The sequence below is a fragment of the Haemorhous mexicanus genome, chromosome 2 (assembly GCF_027477595.1).
Source record: "Haemorhous mexicanus isolate bHaeMex1 chromosome 2, bHaeMex1.pri, whole genome shotgun sequence".
Taxonomy (NCBI): domain Eukaryota; kingdom Metazoa; phylum Chordata; class Aves; order Passeriformes; family Fringillidae; genus Haemorhous; species Haemorhous mexicanus.
Genome location: NC_082342.1, coordinates 58,775,005 through 58,797,872, shown reverse-complemented (window position 1 = coordinate 58,797,872; position 22,868 = coordinate 58,775,005). Strand labels below are relative to the sequence as shown.

The 22,868-nt window shown below is 41.4% G+C and overlaps 1 protein-coding gene across 5 annotated transcripts in view; it reads right to left on the bottom strand.

Moving 5' to 3' along the window:
* The window catches only part of CAB39L (calcium binding protein 39 like), a 43,908-nt gene that overhangs the window by 4,602 nt on the left and 16,438 nt on the right, over positions 1-22,868 (bottom strand). For all 5 annotated transcript variants that reach the window (XM_059839007.1, XM_059839008.1, XM_059839006.1 and 2 more), the window contains 6 exons: positions 19,216-19,380; positions 14,844-14,962; positions 10,277-10,445; positions 6,708-6,767; positions 5,082-5,147; positions 4,450-4,593 (listed from right to left, as the gene is read on the bottom strand). In XM_059839007.1, the coding sequence (XP_059694990.1) occupies positions 4,450-4,593; positions 5,082-5,147; positions 6,708-6,767; positions 10,277-10,445; positions 14,844-14,962; positions 19,216-19,380 (723 nt within the window). The remainder of the gene's footprint in view (positions 1-4,449; positions 4,594-5,081; positions 5,148-6,707; positions 6,768-10,276; positions 10,446-14,843; positions 14,963-19,215; positions 19,381-22,868) is intronic.

The following is a 22,868-nucleotide window of genomic DNA, read 5'->3' as shown; positions in this document are numbered from 1 at the left end:
GTAAACCTAGTAAATAGCATTTCATATTGGACCTACCACCGGTATTACCATAGCAAATAATAAAGAACTTAGTTTCATAGAAGCCATCACATCCTGTTTATCTTCCTGCTCAACTATTTATAGATTACAATCTTCCCCTTGCAAAACTGGCAAAGTGAACATTCAAACAAAGATCATCTCAACTGCCAGTCTTGCTCAGTGTCAATAGGGACTCATAAAGAGAGAATGTTCAAGGACCAGAAAATTCCTGAAATGTTATTCAATACTTTGACTAAGCAAACAAAATCAATTCTGCCAGTATCAACTGACCAGTTTCACAGAGCCCAGGAGCAGGACCACCACGAGACTTTATGTTAGAAAGGGTCCCCCTCATTCAGAACTCTGTATGGGCATAGAGGAGGAGATCAGTCCCTAAAACCAGAAACTTTATTAAAGCTATCTGGAATGTTTCAACTAAAATGAAGTTGCACCAAACCACAGAGAACTTGGTTTCACCTGTGGTTTTATTATGAAAAGATATATGCTCTAGAGCACTAAATTCAGATAGACGAGAGAGACAGAGAACCCAAATAAAGACAGTACCCATATAAAAATTCCAACTCTAAATATAGCTGTCTCAAAACAGAGAAAGCTCCATTTCGTGAGTATTTGCAAAAGACCTGGAATGAAAATCAACTCTAAATTTTTTAAAGTTATCCAAAGTGGAATAGTTGTTACCTTCTCCATTGAAAGTCTTAATGTATTTCTTCAAACAAACATCAAAATTACTTGATTAGAGAATTTGGCCTTATTTCCTTACAATTAATAACCAGGCATTACAACCTTCTGGGGCAAGAGCAGAGCAAGAGCAATTACAGGATGCCCTGGACAGAGTATTTTAGGTCTTGCTCTGGGGTCAATGCACAATGTCACTGTCAGGACACTGCACACACAGAACACACACGGTTCATGCTGCTTATAGCACAATGCTTCACATAATAACCCTTGTCCTTTAGATTATCCAGCTGAGAAACAGAGAGGCCACATCCCCACAAACACGGCCTCAGCTTCATACCAAGAGCAAACTGTCGGTATGGTCAAATTATGTGAGGCTGTTTGCAGAGCAAGCTGCAGGAGGTAGCTCGTAACGTGCATAAAAGAGAATGGAAAAATGAAACTGAGGTCACAAAACACAGTGTACCCATTCTATTTTTAGATTTAAACAGTAAAATATATCTTGCTAAACGTCCCCTTAAGAACAAGAAAGTCACATAATCCCAGCTCACTGCTACAGGGTGTTTTCCTCAAAATCAGCAAATTGTTCATGTGAAATCCAGGAGAGCTGTTCCTATCCTTTGTTTTTGAATATGTGAGGTCAGAGGAATCCCTGCACCACGTTCACATAGGTCTGAAAGATACAGCCAGCCCTACAGACAGGCAAAGTTGAAGGAGGCTCCTCTAATGGAACACATCACAAACCCACCAGAGGAGCTGGAGAGCCCCTGCCAGTATTTGATCCCCAAAGTGCATGCACTTGAGACTCTCCACTGAAATCACTGCAGAGAAGTGCCAGTGACTCTCAAAGCCCACATCTCCAAGTGATCCCCTCAGATTATTTATGAAGGAGGAGGGAAGGGATGAGGTCTGTTAGCTTTTCCTCATGCTTAAATACTGGGTAATCTTTATGCATACATTGCCTGGGACATCCAGTATTACAAAGCAGCTGCAGACCTTTAGGATGGTGCTGCAAGGCAGAAGGTCCATTTTTTTTTCAGGCAAAGGAAGAGAAGGGGCTGGAGTTAGGAGGAAGATCAATCATCTCCTTAAAGGAGAATGGAAAAAGGCACTGCAAGAGGGCACTCTGTCTTCATTTTCCCACTCACAGTAAGTCGGGTGAATTAAATATTCTCCAAGCTTGAGGGTATTGACATTTTCAATCACAAAATGTTCCTCCAAAATAAGTTTGCACTAGAAGTGCACATCACTTTCATCTCTACCTTACAGTTTCAAATCTCCAATAATTGGAAATTGCCTCAGGCACTAAGAGTCATAAGCCTTTTTTTGGGTCAGCTGGGGCACGGGAGCGTCGGAATCTGGATGCTTACAAAACAAACACTTTTTCAGTTCAGCTGTGTCTAACTGGTAAAATATCTAAATCAGGTAATTTAAACCCAAATCTTTTGGCAGCTCAGACAGAGCAGCAAGTATCCACTTCTCAGCAGACCTTTGATTGCAAATCACTGTGGTTAGTCTTCTGTAATTTCAGCCAGGACTGCATAGGTATTTTGCAAGCATAATTTAAAAATGCAGGCACAGTTCAAAATTTATGAGATTAGAAGCTGAGGACAAGATTCCTCTCCCAGTTACATTAACATGGAATATTACAGCTGAAAAGAACTGGGCTGAGGGACTCAAACCCAGAAACAGGAGGCCGGAACACTGCAGAACTGGGCACAAACTTAAAGACAAAGCCAGCCTTAAATACATAAGGATTTCAGTAGAATTTAGAATTCTAATTTTTTAATTCTCAAGAATTTAGAACTCAATTTAACAAGTGAAATCAGAGGGAAAATAGCTTCTCTGACCCTCTCTACAAAGCTAATTCACAATGCAATTTCCTGTAACAAACCCTATAAAGACCCTTCCCCCTGGGGAGGAGTTGGATGCTGCTACACCCAGGGAACTCAGATCCTCAGTGAGGAGGATCCCAAAACGGGAGCTGCTGCACCTCTACAGTTACTCTATAGTGTGCTGTTGGAGGTTGTGAACAAGCAATTTCCAGCTGCTCAGGCTCTGCTCTGAGTCTGCGGCTCCCCCACCACGAGCCCTGTGCGTGTGAGGCAGTGTGAGGAATGCCATGGGAATGCCTTGGCCCTGCTGAAGTGCTGCTGACTGGCATCGCTGGAAAAGACCCACGGAGGTGCCTGAGGACAGAGTGTGGCCCTTCAAACTGAAGAGACACAGCACCACTGTTGGTCATGGTTTGTTCTGCTGGCACTCCAAGGTCCAAGCATTATGTCCACATGGCAGCAACTGCAAGTGGTCAAGCAAGGATGAGCCAGCAATATCCCCACTCTAACTGGAAATGGGATGCAACATACTGGAAGGGAGGAATGGGAAGGCAGAATGGGAGGAACAGCAATGTGTGACAGGGTTGCACACTGGGATCCTTTTACATTATTCCAAGTCCTTTTAAATGTCTCCTAAAATAAGTGAAATCAGCCATTCCCAAGGCCTGGTCCATGCCTATCATTAATTCAGGAATTCAGGAACAGCAACTCATGTCTTTCATAAATAAAAATCTTGCATTTATTCACAGAGTGGCTAAGAAACCCAAATCCTCTGATACCTTCTCTCCACTGGCATCTCAAAGGCTGCAAGTGTCTGGAGCCAGACTGCTTGCTTATCTTGGAGCCACACACCTCCTGATAAGGAGGAGGAGTACAAGTTACTCACAGTGGTTCAGTTGAGTGGAGGAAGTCAGCAAGAGAACAGCTTACCAAGCTGCTTATTTCACGAAAGGAATTTTCTTTTAATCCTCCTTGAAGCTTTTTTTTTTCTTTTCTTTTTTTTTTACAAAATTAAAGGTTTTTGGAGAAGCTGCACATTCTCTAAGTCTCCACACTGAAGTTCTGAAAGCTTTTTTCCCAATGGAAAAAGTACAAAATTTAACAAGTCACCCTGAATTTGTGGAGGCTATTGTAACCTCTTTCCACAGACATTTGGTGTTATCTAGTATCTTTCTTAGCCACCTTAGGGAAGGGGTATCCTTAGAGGCCCAAAATTCCTCTTCTGATAATCAATAACAATTCTATTTATAGCTTGAAATTAACACGTTCATTCCAAATTAGAGTTAGTTTTGAATAACAATCTGACTTACCCTCTGTTCCAGAGCAGAGAACTCTTTTGATAGGAAAATGTTAAACTTCTAACTTATTAACATTGACCATCATGAAAAAAGGGACATTGGTTGGGTCTGGTAATTTTCTAACACTGAATTAATGTCACTGCAAAATGATGGGAGGACAAAACTAATTTCAAGCTCAGATTTACCAAACCTTTTAAATACCTTTAAAAGCATATTGTGCTTGCACTGATGCCCAGCACCAGCACCACCTACTCTTAATCCAAGGTAGAGTTTTAAGATCTTTTTTTTTATCTTTACCTAGAATCACATGGTAAAATGATCCAAGAGTGGGGAGAAGGTCCCCTGGGCACTACCTAGAAGTTGTGTATTTTGTTACCTGTAGCTCATGGCTACTCGACTGACTACCCCCAGCTCAAACCAAAATGATGCTGCTTTAGGTCTCACCTGAAAGACCTTTTCAACTGAGACACTCTCAAATACTGCAAGTGACTGTAAATCTCAACCTTTGCCTAATTTTTCTGGACTTCTTCTGGTCCACCTTGAAAGACATTTTTATGAGGAGAAGAGAAAGTCTGCCACCTCTACAACTCATTCTGGCTCACCTTGAACACATGGAATGCTTCGAACTGAATGTTGGGGCTTTTATCTCGCAGCAAGTTCATCATCAGCTTCAGGTTTTCTGGTTTGCTGATGTATTTCGTCATGATGGCGAAGTTGTGTCGGTCCAGAATCAGTTCACCCAGAAGCTGTAAGCAAAATTAGAAAAATAATGCTCATCTTCTAAATGCTACAGATGGAGATCCTGCATATGGGCTGGGTGTAATAGGGGCTGGTGTGAGTAGCTGGGACAAAAGCAAGCGTAGATAAAGACATTTTCATTTAATTGCCATGTTACATTCGCTCTCCCCTCTGCTTCCATGTGCAGGCCATGTCTTGGTGCCCCAGACAGAGACTGCCACATTACTGCCAAGCTCACTGTAACCATGTTCTGAACCAAAACACAGATCTGAGCTCAGAGGAGTGACAGGACTTGTTCCATAGAAATGGCCCAGTGCTTCCCCAGAAGACCAGGAAAGAAAAGGCACAGTGAGCTCCTGTGCTTTTCAGGAAGAGCACCACAAGCCCTTAGTTCTTCTGCTGATAGAAAAATGGCTGCTCCATTGCCATACATGCACCTTGATATTTTGCATAACACAGAGTACAAATTTAGGAGGAAAGTGCTGAGAGACTTTACCTTCAAAGATTGTCTCTTTGTTACATAATTCTCAGAATGAAGGAGTTTTTCATAGTCCTCAAAGATCTAGAGTAACAAGAAAACACAAATGCATCAGATTAATGTCCATCCTTATTTCTCTTGGTCCTTCTCACTTCCGTAGCAGTGCCACCCTCTAACACTTCACTGCAATGCCAGGCCCAGCTCTTGTGGCCTTTTCTCTTGGCTGGTTATCTATCACACAGTGAATTAACTAATGCCCAGGAACACTCCTCTTCCAAGTGCTGCAGAGGGGGAATACCACATATGGACTGGATGGAACAGGGGGCTGGTGCGAGCCAACTGGGACAGAAGTAAGCCAGTGCCTGGACAGCCTTCTCTTACAGAAGGGTGACTGCTGCCAGGACATGTGGGTCCAGCACATAACGTCCACTCACTCATGTCGTGGTCACGCCTGGCTGTGTGACTCAATGCAACACCCCAAAATGGTGACGGGGATTCCCAGAAGCTCCTTTTGTGAGGTGCCACCTCGCCTGCCTTCAGCACCATCACCTGTTACAGCTCTGTGCCCAGCAAGGGTCACTAGGAGCAAAGTGTGTGCTGGATTTTGCAGGGATGGATCAAGGGGATCTCGTGGTCAGGAAGACTGAGAGACAAGGCTGCAATATGTTCAGACTACCGACCAAACAAGCAGGAAAAAAATCAACATTGCTGTCCAATAGTCACAAAAAAACCCCAAAACCAAAAACCAACTCACGTAGGCAATTGATACTTAAAAATGTAAAACGTCAAATAAATGTAGGATGGGGACTGTTCCAGGGCAGTGCTCCAGTATTAAGAGAAAAGATTAGCAGAGACACTTCTTTTACTCCAGCTAAGCTGCATTAGTGACTCAGCAATAATAAGCCTGCTCTTTATTTAACCTTCATGGTAACCAGAATGAAAGAAATTTGTCTTTTCATTTTGGCAGTGAAATAAAGAATACCTCAGGTAACACAAAAAACATGACCCACAATTTAATTCCGTGACCTGTATCAATCCAATTCTAGTTGAATCCAATGGAATTTTTCTGACCCACATTTGGTCCAAAAGGGAGCCAAAAATCAAAGTGAAAAATAGCTGCTAACCAAGGGACTAATTGCCTTAGGAAGATAATAGGAATATTCAGACCTCAGTCTCTTATTCAGGTACATGTGATTTCCAGAAATGCTAAAACTTGTTTCAGTAACTCTTCTCTTCTGTCCCAAAAAAGAGTAAATAACACCCCTATGGCCCTGTTGGGGCTGGGGTATCACAAAACTGGTTAAAACCATGCACAAGATTTCTCCCATTATCTGTTTGCAAGTTTCAGTTCCATTCACACTTGAAGAGATCTGATGCACACGGCAAGGAATAAAACTTGCTCTTAACCTCTGAGTTCTCCTGAGACCTTGGCTGTGTCCCCAGCTGTGTGCAGAGGGGGTATCTGCCTTTCACATGCCAGGTGTGGATCCTGCTCCAGCACAAAGCAGTGTTTGCAGTGTTTGGTTTTGCAGCTCTATGTGAGGAGTTTATGCAGAGCACGAAACCCTCTGTACATTTTTTTTTTTTTTTTTGCAGCCAAGCATAAATAGATTTTCTTAAAAACCTTTCAGCACTGATACTTACTACATCATAATTTTGTTCCAGAAATTCTGCCACCAACAATTTGTGTCGCGTTAGCAGGTCCTGGGGAAGAACAGAGAAAGGTTACCTGAGAGACCAAGTGCCTGTGATTGTCCCTTGATTCTCAAATGTATTTCTGCAGTTTTGACCAGAAAGCATTTACAACACGATTTCTATAGACAACACTGCATTCATTAAGTGGTTAGTAGGGTTAGTAGGACTTTAGGGAGAACTCAGTTAATGCTAACAGAATCAAGATGGACCTATTCTAATACTTTTTATTGCTGTTTCCTTCCCACCTTTTCTTGTTGTTGATAGATCATAGTGCACAGTACTCACATTAAACAGGGATGGGGAAAAGGAAGAAAGAAAATTAGCCCTTTATGGAGGATGAGCTGTGGTCTCCAAGCCAAAGTGACCCACATGCTACCCCAGAGCTGGGGATGATGCTAAGCCTGAACTACTACTGCTAGTCTCCAAGAATACAAGGAAAATTGGAATTCAAGCACTGTATATACACATAGCTATTTAATAATGAAAGCTAGGCACCAACTTAAGCTAAGCCATCCAGGCTCCCTCCACCTCCACTCCCTTCCCTGGAAGGAGTCTCAGGTAAGTGGGATGAGTCTCTTCTGTGGAGCTTTTTCTGCCCAGGGATGGCTTTCTGACACAAAGCAGCAGCAGAGCTTCCAGACAGCTGGACAGACTATCTCCCATTCCAGAAGGCTAACTAATTCAAATTGAAATTAAAAGAACCTCTCCCACAGAATGGTGATGCTGGTGCTCAGTGACAGAGATGCAAATGTTCAGCTCCAGAAGAAACTGTGTCTTTTTACTGGATGAATAGCTATGAAATGAGTGGCCAGTGTGAGGCAGCTAAGTATGATTTTTATCTTACTGCATCTTTTAAAATAAAACATTGATCGCAATAAATGCCTGATGAAGTCCATTCAAATTGGTATTTTTCAGTGAATCAAGTTCGTATTTTTCTGCTCTTTTTTATAATCTTTTTCTTGGTATCCCTGCCCAGGCAGAGGCTGAAGCTGATGAGGGGCTCAAGCAGATGCACAGACACATCCTCACAAATAAAAGAAATCCTTTACATACTAATCCTTTAATTTATTTTTACCATCAATTATAAGAGGAAAGCAGAGCACTACAAAATCCAGTGCCTGTTTTAAATACATCCCTTCATTTAGCAGGACTGCAGTGACAGCAGTTTTAAAGGCTGAGTGAAACACATGATTCAGGAGCTTTTATGCAGGGCACTTGGAGGCAAGTACAAGTCCTTCAATAGGGGGCACAAACGAAACATAATCCAAAATGAGTTTTTCACAGGAAATGAGGAAGCATGGAGCAGCAGCATTCAGCCAGCACATTCCAACTGCTGCTTGCACCCTCCACAGACAACTTATACCTTGAAATACCAGCCCTCTTCCTCTGCATTTTTAACAGCTCTGTTTCCTCTCTGCAGTGCACCTGGATAACTTTAATTAAGAAGTACATCTCCAGATCATAATTCCAGTGCTTCCCTGCTATAAATATCCTCAGACTTTAATGCACATTTAATTGAGCTCTCCTCTGGTGCACAGACTACCCAAGGCTTTCAGCTCTGAACCAGACACCCCGGTGGCAACTGCAAACCCGACATGGAGACACCAGAAATGAAAACGTGAGTTCAGTAATCCAGCAAACAATCACAGCACTTCTTTTCCCAGTATTAGAAATGAGGTAGCTCCATATTTCAGTCACTTCCAGATCACCTCTTGCTGTTGCAGCTATTCAGAGTAACAGACAAACAGGAGATTAAATGAGCAGCTGGCTTCTTTCCAGAACTGACCATGTATCAGGTGCTAAGAGGCAATTTCAAAAAAACCTAAAAATGCTGTTTATACATTTTCCCCCAAGCATTTTAAAAGGTGAATTCTGTCCTTTGTCTGAGGATGAACTGCCCTCATACTCCTCTCTTTCCAGTGCATGTGAGGATGTAGAATCCTATTTTTAAATCCTGCTAAAAATACACTCAGTTCACAGGGGACAGAAGTACATTCTACAGCTGTAGATCTATGAACAACATCAATCTCTCTTCTTTTTGGGAGGGTTGTAGCAGTCTACAGTCCTTGCCACAGCTTAACTGACCCTTATCCCCATCCTGCCTCCTGGCTGGGGTGAAGACTGTCCACCACCACCAACACACTGCTGTCCTGCTTCAGCAGGACCTGGGGAGAAGATGCAATTCTCTTCTGTCAAGCTGGGAACTGAGTCCATGAGCACTTTTTCTGACCAGAACAAATATTCTTCTGAGCATAGGGTAAAATGTTTCATGCCAGGAACAGAAGATTTAAATACCTCAGTTATGTTGCATTTTCATACCTTCTCTGTGTTTCTGTGCTACTTTGAATTTCATAACCTTTGCCTAATGGACACCACAACAGTGAAACCTAAAATAATGGAAAGATGCTGCAATTGATTAAGGGGTGATTTGAATTGCTAATCCTGCTCAAGTCATTACTGAAGAATGCCATGTTATCTCCATTATGCAAATCTTTATCCCATTCAGTAGGTTAGTAAACACCAGTAAAAAGCCAGGCTTCAGTGTATGTAGAAAATCACTGAGCTGAGCTCTAACATTCCTTACAATTACTCCTGAGGTCTATCTAATCATGTTTCTAATTAGCTTTGAAAGGAAAGAATAAACAATGTGTTTCTATGACAGCAGGGAGCTCAGCCATAGAAGAAAAAAAGGAGTTGGATCTATATTTAGAAGAGTCTTTAACTAAAAAGATTTTCCCTCAGCTTTCTTAAACTGTTTTTCAGAAATAAATTAATCTTCCCTGTATGTGAAGTTCACAGGCATCAAATTTATTTTGGTTTTTTTTTTTTTTGCTCAGAGACTGTACTAGCACCTGGTGGGAAGGATGATGGTCACATACAAACTCCAAGTCATTTGGCATCTTCACCCAACCTCATTTTCAATACAACACAAACTCTACACAGTACACTCTACCCTCTACAGAGCCTATGCAGAGCTTCCACTTGCTTAGCTTTTAGCACTACAGTCCTTACACTGAACCATGGGTCACAAAAACAAGACTATGAATACACTGTAAAATAATCAGCAGGCCTGGCATTAATCTATACTTGACTGCTGAGCTCAGAAGGGACAGCAAAAATTACAATTATTTCAAATGTTAGTTTTAAATGATGCCTTCTGTTCACTCGTGTGGTCATGATGGGCAGTGGGTTTGTCGTGGGGGAAGGCAGGGAGAGAAGAAGGTTTGCATTTTACAGGAACTGTAGATAATACATGATTAATTTGAGTTTTAAATGGTAGCATGAAAGACTGTGAGTTATCAAGGTGAAGAGTGTTTATTAAATACAGGTTTACATTTCTCTAAAGATTCTTTGCAGAGTTGATTGCCATTGTGAATCCTGCTACAATCAGACCAAGGGTTAATTAATTACATCCTTTACTGAACAATAAAAAAGCCACCCAGCTCAAAGCAGCACAGTGCTCAGTGATGGAGTGCTGCTTTTGACACAAACTACGATGCATGTACTGAATAATTTACCTTGAATGTAGCAAAGGCATCAGAAGCAATATCAAATGTTGACATTTCCACATATTTAAAAAAGTCTCTGAACTGCTCTGAAAACAGTATGATTTTGGCCAAGGGTTCATGGCGGATACACTCTCTCAGCATAATTCCACAACGTAAGGCAATATTTGGGGATTCATATCTGGAGAATGAAGAGAAACAGAAAACATCAAAACATAGGAGAAAGAAGATAAACAGGCACCTTTCTAGCAACAGGGAACTTTGTAGCGCAGGAACACCTGCCAGGTGGGACAGCACACACTGAGGGCAGCTCCCAGCCACGGTGCTGTACCCAGCTGCAGGACCTCATCCCAAAGCTCAGGAGCAGACACAGACAAGGCTGCCAAACCTCTCTCTTCCCAAGCCAAAACACATTTCGGTGTAAATTTGCACTACACCCCCTCTCTGTGGAAAGACCGTGGGGAGTGTGCAACATTTCAACAGAAATCCTTCACCCTTTTGGATTTGTGAGAAAGCACAGCCTGTACAATGTAATAACCTCCCTTTTCAGATTCAATTCTGAGCTCCTCACTTTATCCAAGAAAACTGTAACACCTCATGACCATCCATCACCTCCCACTCCTCTTCTAGAGGACATCACTCTGCAGTATTAATGAGGAAGGCAGGAAGAGTCTCTCCAGGCAGTCTACACAGGATTAAGCTTTCTGTAGCTCTAAATTTTTTTTTTTTCCTTCAGTTTAGGAGGAGTTCTGCTCAATGCCTCTCCTATCGAGGCTCTGGCTGTGATAGGACACAAGCACCCATTCCTCAAATTACAATCCTGCTATGGCACATGAGGCACTGCAACAGCCAGGAGCCAGCACACGTCTCACCCTTGGAGAGGAAGGAAGGGAGGGAGGGGGAAGGAAATTCAGATCACCTTCAAATTCTATAAAGTCTTGATTTCTTTAAAGCTGAAATTAATCTGAAACAAAACCGTTAGAAACACATTGAAAAACAAAAAGGATGAAATTCAACAGTCAAGAAGGATTTAAAATGAATTTTTTTCCAGCAGTCTGCCAGAAATCATGTGAAAGTGGTGAAGTCCAAGGGGACAGAAAGCACTCTCTGTTTCAATAAACTGGTTATACTATATCAGAACTGTGTATTATCACCCAGAGCTTATCAGCATCATTTTTCCTTTGCACAATTAATTCCTATCACTAGGCCAAAAGAAATACTTTTTTTTAAAAAAAGGAAGAAAAACACAAAATGCCATCTGTGCTGTAAGTGAGTGGGCCCTCAGATTTACCCCTAGCACACAGTTTAAAAGAACAGTTGTGTTCTGCAAGCATACCAGAGCTGCATACTTCAACCTGCTGTCAACAATAGCTGGCTTAATGAAAATGGATTGCTATTCCAAACAGGCAAATGAAGCTTCCCACCCTCAAGGAAATGCAGGCACTCAAGCCCCTGTTTGTTTTGGTTTGGGGAAGCATTTGCAAACTTGAATTTCTAACTCTTCAGAGAGCAAAAATTCACGGATGTTTCCCATTGAGGCATCAACTCCATTAACAGGAATACTAATTTTTAAGGAAAATGAGGCAGAGCTGCTCCTAGGAGTGCAGCCAGGAAAATATTTAATAGTTGGCTAATGAATATTTTGGTTGGAATAAAAGCAAATTACATTGTTTCCAGCACAATAACTTTTAAAAACATTAAGTATCAACAGAATCATTCTTAGTCAAATGCTCCATTATCTGGAAGTGGGTTATGGACCTTTGGCTGTTCACACAAGCGAGGGAAGTTTGGTTTGGTGTCTGGAATAAGCCTGGAAGAAGTTTACAGCTGCCCAGTCATAGCTAGCATGTCCTTTGCACCCACACTTACATGCAAAGACATCAGGCAGGAATGATAGAAATGTGATTCAAAATCACTTCTAATGAGCAATTAGCGCTCTATGTTGGTGTATTTCCACATCAGAAAAAAAAAAATACTGAGTTCTTCTCTGTTTGGATGAACTTGCAACCTAAAGAAACCCCCACACAGCGAATACTGGAGAGAACTAGAAAATGAAACAATGGATCTGAAGTATATTTCAAATCACTTATTGTGAAGTTTGAAAGAGGCAAGATTGAGAGCAGAAATGCATTTCTGTGTAAAGGGAATCATTCTGCCATGGTTAGTGCAGAAGATGGTACAAGGTGAGGAGCACAGGAGGAGATTTGGAAGGCATCAGACCTGGGAGACACAAGATGTATTCTGATCTGACTTTACATTACTTGTATGGCCTGAGTTTATCCTTGGACAAACTCAAGGGGAATTCTACAACCTCGGCCAATATACCATTAAAGCTTGAACTGAGCTGTGATGTGAAGAGGTCATCACAACACAGGCTGAGGCAGTGTCTAGGGTAGAGATAGCATGTGACATGAGATACAGAAATATAGATATAAATTCATAAAGAAGCTTCTAAATGTGTCACTTGAGAGAAACAATACAAGTGCCATAAACTAAGTCCTCAACAGTCACTGTCCTAGAGGGAAAATATTTTCAATTACAAAGGACCAAAGTGATTTCTGGGCTAATGGAAAAGGCTGACACCAGAGCAAAAAATTGGCCCAGATACGACTGGTTCTCTATGTACACCAAGTACTGTACTCATCTGAAATCCTACACACAAAGCCTGCACTCAGAAAATAAGATGCTATTAAAGCAAGTGCAAAGCAATCCTTAAAGCAAGTGCAGCAGCAAAGTCAAATAAAAATGAAAGAAAGAAAAAAAAAAGTGAACTATGTGCTGTGTGTTTTCTGAAGCTGAGAAGCTGGAAGGAAGCAGGCAGCAACTGAAATGAAGCCTAAAAGGTAGGAACTGTTATCTCAAGTTGGCAGTTCCACTGGAGTATGAGACAGGAAACGCTGGGCGGGAGCTCTGATTGAAGATCCTTCCCACCCAACAGAGCTCACATTAAGCCACCAAAAAGCAACTTCTTGCTTTTGGGGACTGACACAGGGCAGAGGAAATTTTGCATCCAATGGAAGCACAACAGTCACAATAGTCTTGGGCCATTTCTTTTATAGTCATGGTAGAGGTGTTTTGTTGGGTTTTTTCTCTCCAGGTAATGTCATGAAGTCATGTAGCAAACACAGAATGGCACAAATCAGCCAAACCCACCTTCCCTTAGCAGAGTTTGATTTCCTATATCTCCTATAGCATTATATAAATATATATCTATATAGTATAAAAATATAATTAATTCAGCATTAAATAAATAAGAAGACATGTCCTCAAGTCACATTTTCATGTGGTGGTGTTTAACATGAGGTGCTTGTTTCCCAGCCCTGCAGCTGACTGCACACACTGCCCATGCTGTGGGCACGCAGCAATCTGTGTGTTCAGGGCCCTGCCCTGGCTGCAGGCACAGATTTTGGGTCTCATTTTTAGACAGTCCCAGCAGCAGGACACATGCAGGGAAGGCATCATCATGTCTGACATCATTACACTGTTCTGCAGCAGCTGCTCAGGCTGGGCAGGACTGACTCTGGGCTTCTACTGATGGGTTCAACTGCACTTTTTAACAAGAAATTCCAGGAATGGCAATTCTGAGCCAGTGCAGTGCTGCAGAGGGCTTGGCAAGACATCATGAACAAGGAGCCCGAGGACTGCAGGCACGCTGCTGCATGCAGCAAGATTGTCAAGAAAAAGCATCTAAGTGATGCCATTTAAATTCATCCACCAGCTTACTGTAAAATGTCTGTCAGAAGCATATATGCATAAAAACTTTACTATCTTCTTAATATTCTTGGTTGCTACAGATGCCAAAGAAAATCTGGGACATAATCCAAAAATATTTTCTACCTTTAAATAAAGCCCAGACATATGGTAGTGATACATGCTCAATGTGCAAGATCAAAATGAGTGAAAAACTGAAAAAGCAAAGACAGAGAAAAGGGAAGAAAATTATTGTATATACATAGGAAATTAAAAACAGTTTGTAATAATGATGGAGGAAATTATCATTACTGTCCTGAGGTTTAAAAGACCAAAAAAAAAATTTAATGCTGAAAGTTGTGGAGTTAATTACAGAAAGAATTTAAAGTTGAAGTTCACTTGTGGCTACAAGCATTGGAGAAGTCTGTCCCACAGGCACAACTACTCTTTTAATGCATTTTTGCTTCTCTCTGTTCTACCACTCAATGCTCCAGTTTGACTCCAGTTATTTACAGACACCATTGATGGTCACTCCTGCAATGCAAAAAGGTCTAAATGAACCAGAGCAGTCACCAACAATGCTACACAAGAGTTCATGGTGAGAAATGAAGTACACATCACATGGGGTGCAGTCAAAAACAACCAGCACATAATTATTTCAACATGAAGTTTGGTGAAAAAATAACAGCCAAGTGAAATAATCTAATCATTAAAAAGTATAGAGTTCCATAGAAAGAAAGTCCATAGGCAAAAAATAAAGTAAGAAAGCTGGAACAAAATCTGAAAATCCTTTTTTTTTTTTTAAACTAAAAGTGAGAAAGTAGATCAACTGCAATGCCAGCGTGTTCCAGGCAATGCTCTTTATTGAAACTCAGATTAAAGCACCTACCCTTTTAGAAGCATGAATAGGATATGTGGATGGGCACTAATGTATTCCACAGTAGGGCTGCGTGTGCCAATTTGTCTTCTCAAGATGTTGTTGAATATCTGGGAAACATCCTTTTTGCCCTGTTAAAGAAGCAAAATATATCTTTGCTTAGAAAAACATAAGCAAACGACCACTTGCTATAACACTGATTTAAAGTACAAATGAAACTGAAATTAGAACAGGTCAGCCTTTTTCTTTCCTCCAGTCCCTGCCTCTTGCTGTTTCTCTGATGCCACAAGAAGGCTTCCTCCTTCGGGCGGCTCTGTAGGCTCCCGACTTCCCCACTCCCATTTGCACCTTTTTCCCCTAAATGAAGATGTGCATTCCTCTTACACTGCCACCCAAGTCCCTGGCTATTTCAAATAGCAGCACTAAAGCACCATAAAAGCAAGCCCCTACCCTGAGCCAAGCCGGCTGCTGCCCTGTGTGCTGGTACTCCCTCAGCCTCCACATGTGAGTAACAGAGCTGGTACCAAACCACTGCCACACTGCCTGCACTTCAGAAACTAAAGCTTTTTATCAGTCCAGTGCAAACAGCTCCAAGTGTGATTACATTTCTGAAAATCAGGGTTAAATTTAAACTGTGCCCATTATTTATCATGGAAAATGAAATAGCTACTACCAATAAAACAGCTGCATCATGTACGTGTCTCTGCTTTAATCAAAACTAAAGTCCTTCTCTTTGTCCTGGTGCTGTGCTGTATGCACCAATGTACACAGTCACAGTTTGTCTTCAAATGCTTCCCTGTGCAAACAGCTTTCCAGAAGGTCTTTCCAAATCATGTTGTGTTCAGTCAGAGGGTTCACCAATACATCTTGCATTAGAAATCCAAATGCTCCCCCACCACCTTCTCCCCTGGCACAGCAGACAAATTGATGTGAAGTTAAGGGAGGTGGGAGATGGCTGCACTAAGGACCAGTAACCAAGGCACTGAGTCAACAGCAGATCACTATGCACAGGGCAAGCTAAAGCAAAAGGTCACTTATAATCTGTACATGCTGATTGATCTGTCTTGGGAGGACAAACATTCCTTGGCAGGGAAATTATTGAATGTTTGAAGCCAAGGAGCAGATAGTTTCACACGGAGGAAAATTCCCTGGTTTCACCTCTACAAATAAATCAGTGCTGAGGAACACAAAATATTCTGCCTTCCTACTTGTTCCAGCCCAGCTGGCTTGGAGACTTGGAGACTCTGGAAATTAAACAGAAGAATCAAATCAGTGCAGGCCAGTCCATCTGCCTTTATCTGCAACACTTTTTTTGACCCTTGGACACAATTTCAAATAGGCTAATTCTGTATAAAGTCATCCCATTCTCCCTTATCTTTACAACACCCATATCATATGCCTGGAATCCTGTGATCCCCACGGGCTTCAGCTGTTACTCCAAGATGAAAACAATTCAGACAGAGAAGAGCTGTTGAAAGGGTGAAGGAAAGATGGCCAGAATTAGGTGATCCTCTCTGCTATGCCAAATTTTATATTAGTTACTTAATACTGAGTGCATTGCAGCATAATATCCATGAGCAGAGAGGAGGTAGATACAGATGTATGGATATATAGATATGTGTATCCAATTATAGCTGATTTTCTAGAGACCTGTGATAGGGAAAGCCAGAATTGGTCTCCATGGGTTCTCCAGGAGGGAATGAAGGCAAATAGAAGGGAACCATGGCAGATTTCCCTCACCACCTGACATACATTAAAATTGTAGGAGCACTTTTGAAACACTCCTTACTTGGATCTGCAATTGAATTTTACCTTATAATGAAATACATTTGGCCACTGAAGCACAAGATAAGGAGGCATGAAAAGAAAGTGGCTAGACAAGAACAAAAAAAACTTGCCAATGATGCATCATATAAATAAAAAATTCTATAATACCTATACTGTAATTTAGCCCCTGATTCAAGGCAAAGTAGGGAAAAGATTATAAAATCACCAGTCCTATGCTTGTAGTTATTTACTGCCTATTTTAGGGGCTTTACAGTTTGTGAACCTTTAGGCTTACACACAGTAACATCTACATTTTTAGTTGACTTCTTCTGTTTGCACATTCGCCTCAGTTCTTTAAAGTTCAAAAACAAATTTCATATTTTAAATTTCTGAAAAGCTCAGATCTTGATTCTGGGCTCCTGCCCAAACCTGACTTTAATGCTTCAAAACAATATCATCACTGAAATTATATCTTGTTTGTTGAGTGGCAGAAGCAATAAACCTGTGTCTTCTGTGGATGTGTGATGGATGTGTGATGGAAGTCTCCCCTACACAGTCTTTGAAAACACATCTTCAAAGGGAAGTTCAGCTGTGAAAAACTGGGATCAAAGTGGGCAGCAGGGTTGGTGAGGAGGACACAGGGAGTCAGGACAAAGCAAAGTAACATTATTATTGCCTTCAGAAATCAGATTTTCAGTAGTTTATGATTTGCTTTTCACCATTACATTATGGATCAAAAATTAACTTGCATGTTATAGTGCGATGAAATTGCTTGTTCAGTGCAGAAACTTAAATACCAGCTGTAGCCACCAGTATAACAAAATGGAAACAGAAAAGTTGATAAACTGGAAAAGTCAGTGGGAAGACACGAAGACAAAGCAGCACATGCTCTTACTGTCCTCTTGTTCAGTGACATTTGGTTTCTAGTGTTTTGTCCAAGGAACAAGTATAACAGCTTGGCTAAATGATTGGAAAGCTTTCGCAATTAATAAAAACTATATTTTGCAATAAGAATTCTGATAATTGTTTGTAATAACAGCAATTCAACAACAGATTAGGTCTTTCATCCAGTGCTTGCTTTTAAAGACTGTATGTTCAATATGTTGATACAGAACTTTTTTCTGGCAAAAGCAATACAGACTGTCATGTAAGTAAAAAAATGCAGAAGTCTCCCTTCTGTGCTTACAGTATCTTCTCCTCCCCTCTTCTCCATTTATCTTAAAAGGTATTTCAAGGGCTTGGGTTGTTAGGTTTTGAGTATTTTTGTAATTAGACATTTAACAGTAACCAGAGGAGGCACAGAGAAGACAAAGCATTAAAAAAAACCTCCTGAACTTAAGACCCAAGCCAGAGTGAGAGAATTCCACTAAAAATTTTCAAAAACTGATACATTCCATTTTCAAAAATTAACACAAAATAAATAAATCGGTCCTTGATCCTGGATTTACTGGTGGTAGGGGGTAGAGTGGGAAAAATGAAATCACCCATTTTTCTCCCTTTCATTCATTTACAAAATGGAAAGAAAATAACTTTTACACATGACTCCCACAAAAGGTGTCTCTGAGAGCATCAGATCTCTTGGAGAAACTGATTTTTCTCTCCAGCAGCTGCCTGTACATTGGGTACTGCTCCTGTTCCAGACCTCAGAGGTGGAGGTTTGGCTCCTGGGCGTTGGGGATTTCCCGCTGGTGGTCGGACACTTGTGAGGAATCACCAGCACCAGGAGCCAAGAAATCATGGAACTCATAGCAGCAGTCCCTGGGGCACTATCCCAGCTGACTGCAAACCACAAGAATGACAATGACCTGACAGTGACAGAGTTTATTCTCATCCCTACAAGTCAACAGCAAATTAACAGGATTGATATTTATCCTGAATTACTGCAATCTTTGCTACAATAACCCTTCTTCTCCTCACAAGCAAGTTTAGTTGTCATAGCAGTTGTTTACTAGGTTTTTGGTTTAACAACAAAGCTGGCAAGAAATTCCACAGAATATATAATTTCATATTTAAATATATAGAATTAAATAATATATATACATATACATTCATATTAATCTTTCTACTGTGACAAAAAATTATATTCCTTTATTCTTTTCATTGAAACAGTTAAGTGGGGGATACCCAAATTGCCCCGTGACCTGCTGGCTGTTTTTAACATGTTTTTCAACTCCTTTCCTCTCAACTAAACCATTTTAATTCTTTCAGTCTTTGTCACATGAAATTCTCCATGCTTCCAATTATTTTTATTCCATATCCCTGAACCTTTTCTAACTTGGACACTCTTCAGTGACAGCAGGTAGCTCTAGTAGCACTATCCCAAAGATCATCCCTGCAGTTTACAAGGTTGGTCCTAGACAGTATTCCCAGCACCATGTCCTATCTAGTTTGGATACACATGGAAATATTTCTTTCTATTTTTTGTTTTAATTTAAAAAATCAAATTTACTGCCAGTGTCTTTCAGGACACCAACCAATCTAGAGCAGCAACTTTCTTCAGCCTGTGGAAAACAGTTTTGAATGCAATGAAATTATTTAGACTTCAGAAAAATATGGCTCTGGTCACTGACAGCACCAAGACCAAGGAGTTGAAAAAAGTTTATGGATGCTGACCTACCTCAAAATCTATCAGCTGCAGGTTGGCAATGAGTGTCACTAGAAGGCCACTGTTGTAGAGCTCTTGTGCCAGCTGGGCCACGATTTCTGTGGGTGGCTCTTTGTCTGTGGTCCCACACAGAATTTCTTTCATGGCTTGCAGAGATTTTGACACTTCCTCCGATGCCTTTTCGCCAGCAGATAATGGGTATTGTTTTAAAAAGTGAAACAGGAAAAAAAGAAAGGGTGTTCTTTTAAAAGGCATGCATTTTAAAACAAATGTTTCTACATGTACTTACAATGATCATTATCTATTGCAAAATGATATCATAATTTTAGGTAATCATGGAGGCTGGAGCATCCATACTGTACCCTGCAGGCCTTACACAAGATAAATTCAATTTATACATGGCATCCCACCATTAACAGACCACGGGTACAAAATAGGGCCAAGAGATCAATTACCAACCAGCAGCAGTGAGATCCTTTAACAGGCTGGGAGGCAGGCACAGCCCTGCAGAGGCAGCAGCAATTTCACTGTTGCTCCCCCTGTCCTCCCCAGTGGGCTCCATGGCACACGTGGGGCAAGAGGTGCCAGATGAAGGTGCCAAGCCAAGGAGCTGCTCCCACCAGAGGGGTGGCTGCTGGGCTGCCTCCCCATCCACTGCTTCCTGATGGGCTGTCCCAGCCCCTCTGCTGGGAACCCAAATAAATCCTCACAGCCCTGTGGCGCCGCTTAACCCAGCAGGCAGCTGAACACCACACAGCCACTTGCTCTCTCCCTCTCAGTAGGATGGGGAAAGGAACTGGGGGGAAGAAATAAATTTTTAGGTTGAGATAAAGATAGCTTAATAGGATAGAAAAGGGAGAAAGAAATAGTAGCAATAACAACAATAACAGCAACAAACACTGAGTGATGCACCATGCAATTGCTCAGCACCCCATGTCCAGCCAGCTCCTGAGCAGCAGCCCTGGCCAGCCTTCCCCCCAGCATTAGGTACTGAGCATGATGCCATGTGATATGGAATATCCCTTTGGCCCACTGGGGTCAGCTGTCCCAGCTGTGTCCCCTCCCAGCTCCTTGTGCCCCCAGCCCACTCGCTGGTGGGGTGGGCTGAAGAGCAGAAAAGGCCCTGACTTAGTGTAAGCACTACTCAGAAACAACTAAAGCATCAGAGTGTTATCAACTTCATTCTTATCCCAAATTCCAAACACAGAACTTTACCAGCTACCAGGAAAAAAAATTAACGTTATCCCAGCCAAGCTTGACAGCTTTGCATTGCCACCCCCTATTTCTCCTCATCAGGTGTGCTTTGAGCCTGCATCTTCCACAAGGGATTTGCTCACTGAGCACACAGGCACTTCAGTCCCAGGCTGAGGAATTTAAATTAAACAACTTGCTTCAGTAAAGCTCCACAGCTTCCACCAAGAAAAGTAAAATAGATCTTTCACTTCTTTTGCTCCCACCTAGAGTATACTAATCCTGTGCAATGTTTCAGGTACCTAATGTGGAGGATGAATCAGAATTACCTTACAGAGAGCCTTGACCAGCAGGATTACAACAGGGAAAGGAAAGAGACATGCCTGTAAACAGGGAACATCTCAGCATTCATGCAGTCAGCAGGTTAAAATCAGATGTGAATGATGATGCCCATTCCCAAGGAAAAGGGCCACTGGCTACAGTGTGGCAGCTCTGGCTCACACTCCCCTCACAGCTATGCTCCACTTTGAACAAATAAAGACTCTGTGGAGGAAAGGAGTCATTTTTTTTCATGTGGATGTGTGTGCTGTAAATCCCACCTGCTCCAGCCACGGGGCTACAGAGGCAATGGCTCCTTCTGGGTCGGGTTATGTTTAATACACACATGGCCTGCAGCAAGGCTGATTGGATTCTTTGGCAGGGAGTGGGAAGGAAGTAAGGAACAGGTCTGAAAGCAAAGCTGAGAATGACAGCAAACTGCCAGGCAGGATGCTGAAGACAGCACTTCACGTCTTTGAAAAACCTTGACTTGAAGTTAGCCTTTTGTTAGCATAGCAAGAAAAAAAAAAAAAAAATCAAGACAAACACAGAAAACCCAAGAGTGATTTGTAAAAGCTGACTGGAAATTAATGGATGTTCAAAGCCACATCAATAATTTCTATATATCTCTCACATACATTGAAAGGAAAAACATCATGCTTTCAAATATCACCCCATAAATCTGCATAACATAACCCCACAGTGCTCTCAAGAGACATCTCCCACCTGCTGCTGATCTCCCAACATTTTCAATTACAGATTTTATTCACATGAGTGAATAAAAATTATACAAAAACCTAGATGTCCCAAAAAAACCCAAACCCCAAACCAACCACAGTAAAAAGCCACTTTTACATTGCAGCTACCTGGAAGATTTAAGCATTGATTTTGCACAGCATAAAGGACTGCTCTCCCCCAACCTCTTTGTACCTAGGTGCAGTTTTCTGCTGGTTGAGATAGGTCAGCATGAGCAGTGGGTAAATGATCATGACTGTGTGATAACTTCTAACAGCAGAAATCTTGATGTTCCTTTACCATCACTCAGCAAAAGAGCCTATTTTTACCTCAAATGCTAGTCGTGTGTCACTTGAGATATCCCACAGAGTACAGATGGGATTAACAACAGGGGCTCTATCTTAGAAACTAAAGCTCTAAATCTTTATAAGAGCTAGGGAAATATTTTCATTTCAAAGGTGAAGTCTATACATTTTTGTCTTTCCACCCTTTCTGCTGGGCTGGGTGTGAATATCTCTGGCATTCTGCCGTTAAAAAAACATTAATAACTTTGCTTTCAAGTGTAAGTAGTCATTTCTGATATGTAGAAAAAATGCCTGCAGGACTCAGCTTTAGGTTTCATTCTCAAAAAAGAGACCAAAAAGTGTAATGTGAGAAAATGAAACACAGAGTACTGGTGCTGGTGGGCAGAAGTGGCCACCACAGCTGCGTTTCTCTAATCACCTGCCATCCCATCCGCTCCTCATCTCCTCAGCTTTTCCTCATGCAATTTACATTTCATGTGTCATTTCCTCCCCCTTCACAGCCTCTCCATGGTTTGTGTTTCGATGTGCAACTCTCCACCAAAAGTTATTCACGGTCAAATCTAAGGACTGCTCCTCAGTGGATATCCCTCACAGTATATCTGGAGGAAAACCATAATCCCAAACACAGATTCTTAAATTAACAGCCTCTGTTTTGACATTTCCACCTAATCTCACAGCAATTTTAGAATAATACTTTAAGTACATAAGCACTGTTTCTGGGATGGAAACTTTCTTAGTACTCAGAGAAAAAAGACATTTCAAGATCCAAAGACCCAACATCTGTCCAAAACAAACAACAAAGCACATTTATTCACTCAAATACATGGAAAATACAGGATGACAGAAACATATCTGCATAAGAAGTCAAACCAGTCCTGAGCCTCTTTAGGAAAAATTGCAAAAACCAACAAAAAGCTTCAGCAAGACATCCTCCCCCCAGCTGTGTCACAAACAGAATTTCAGTGACAAAAAAAAAAAAAAAAAAAAAAAAAAAAGGATTCGCTAGAAACCCCTAATTCTGACTTCTATGCTACTTTTTATTTTCCATCAGTGGCAAGAGCAACAATAGCAAAGTGCTGCAACCATCACTCCAGCAGAAGTTACAGTGCAAGAGAA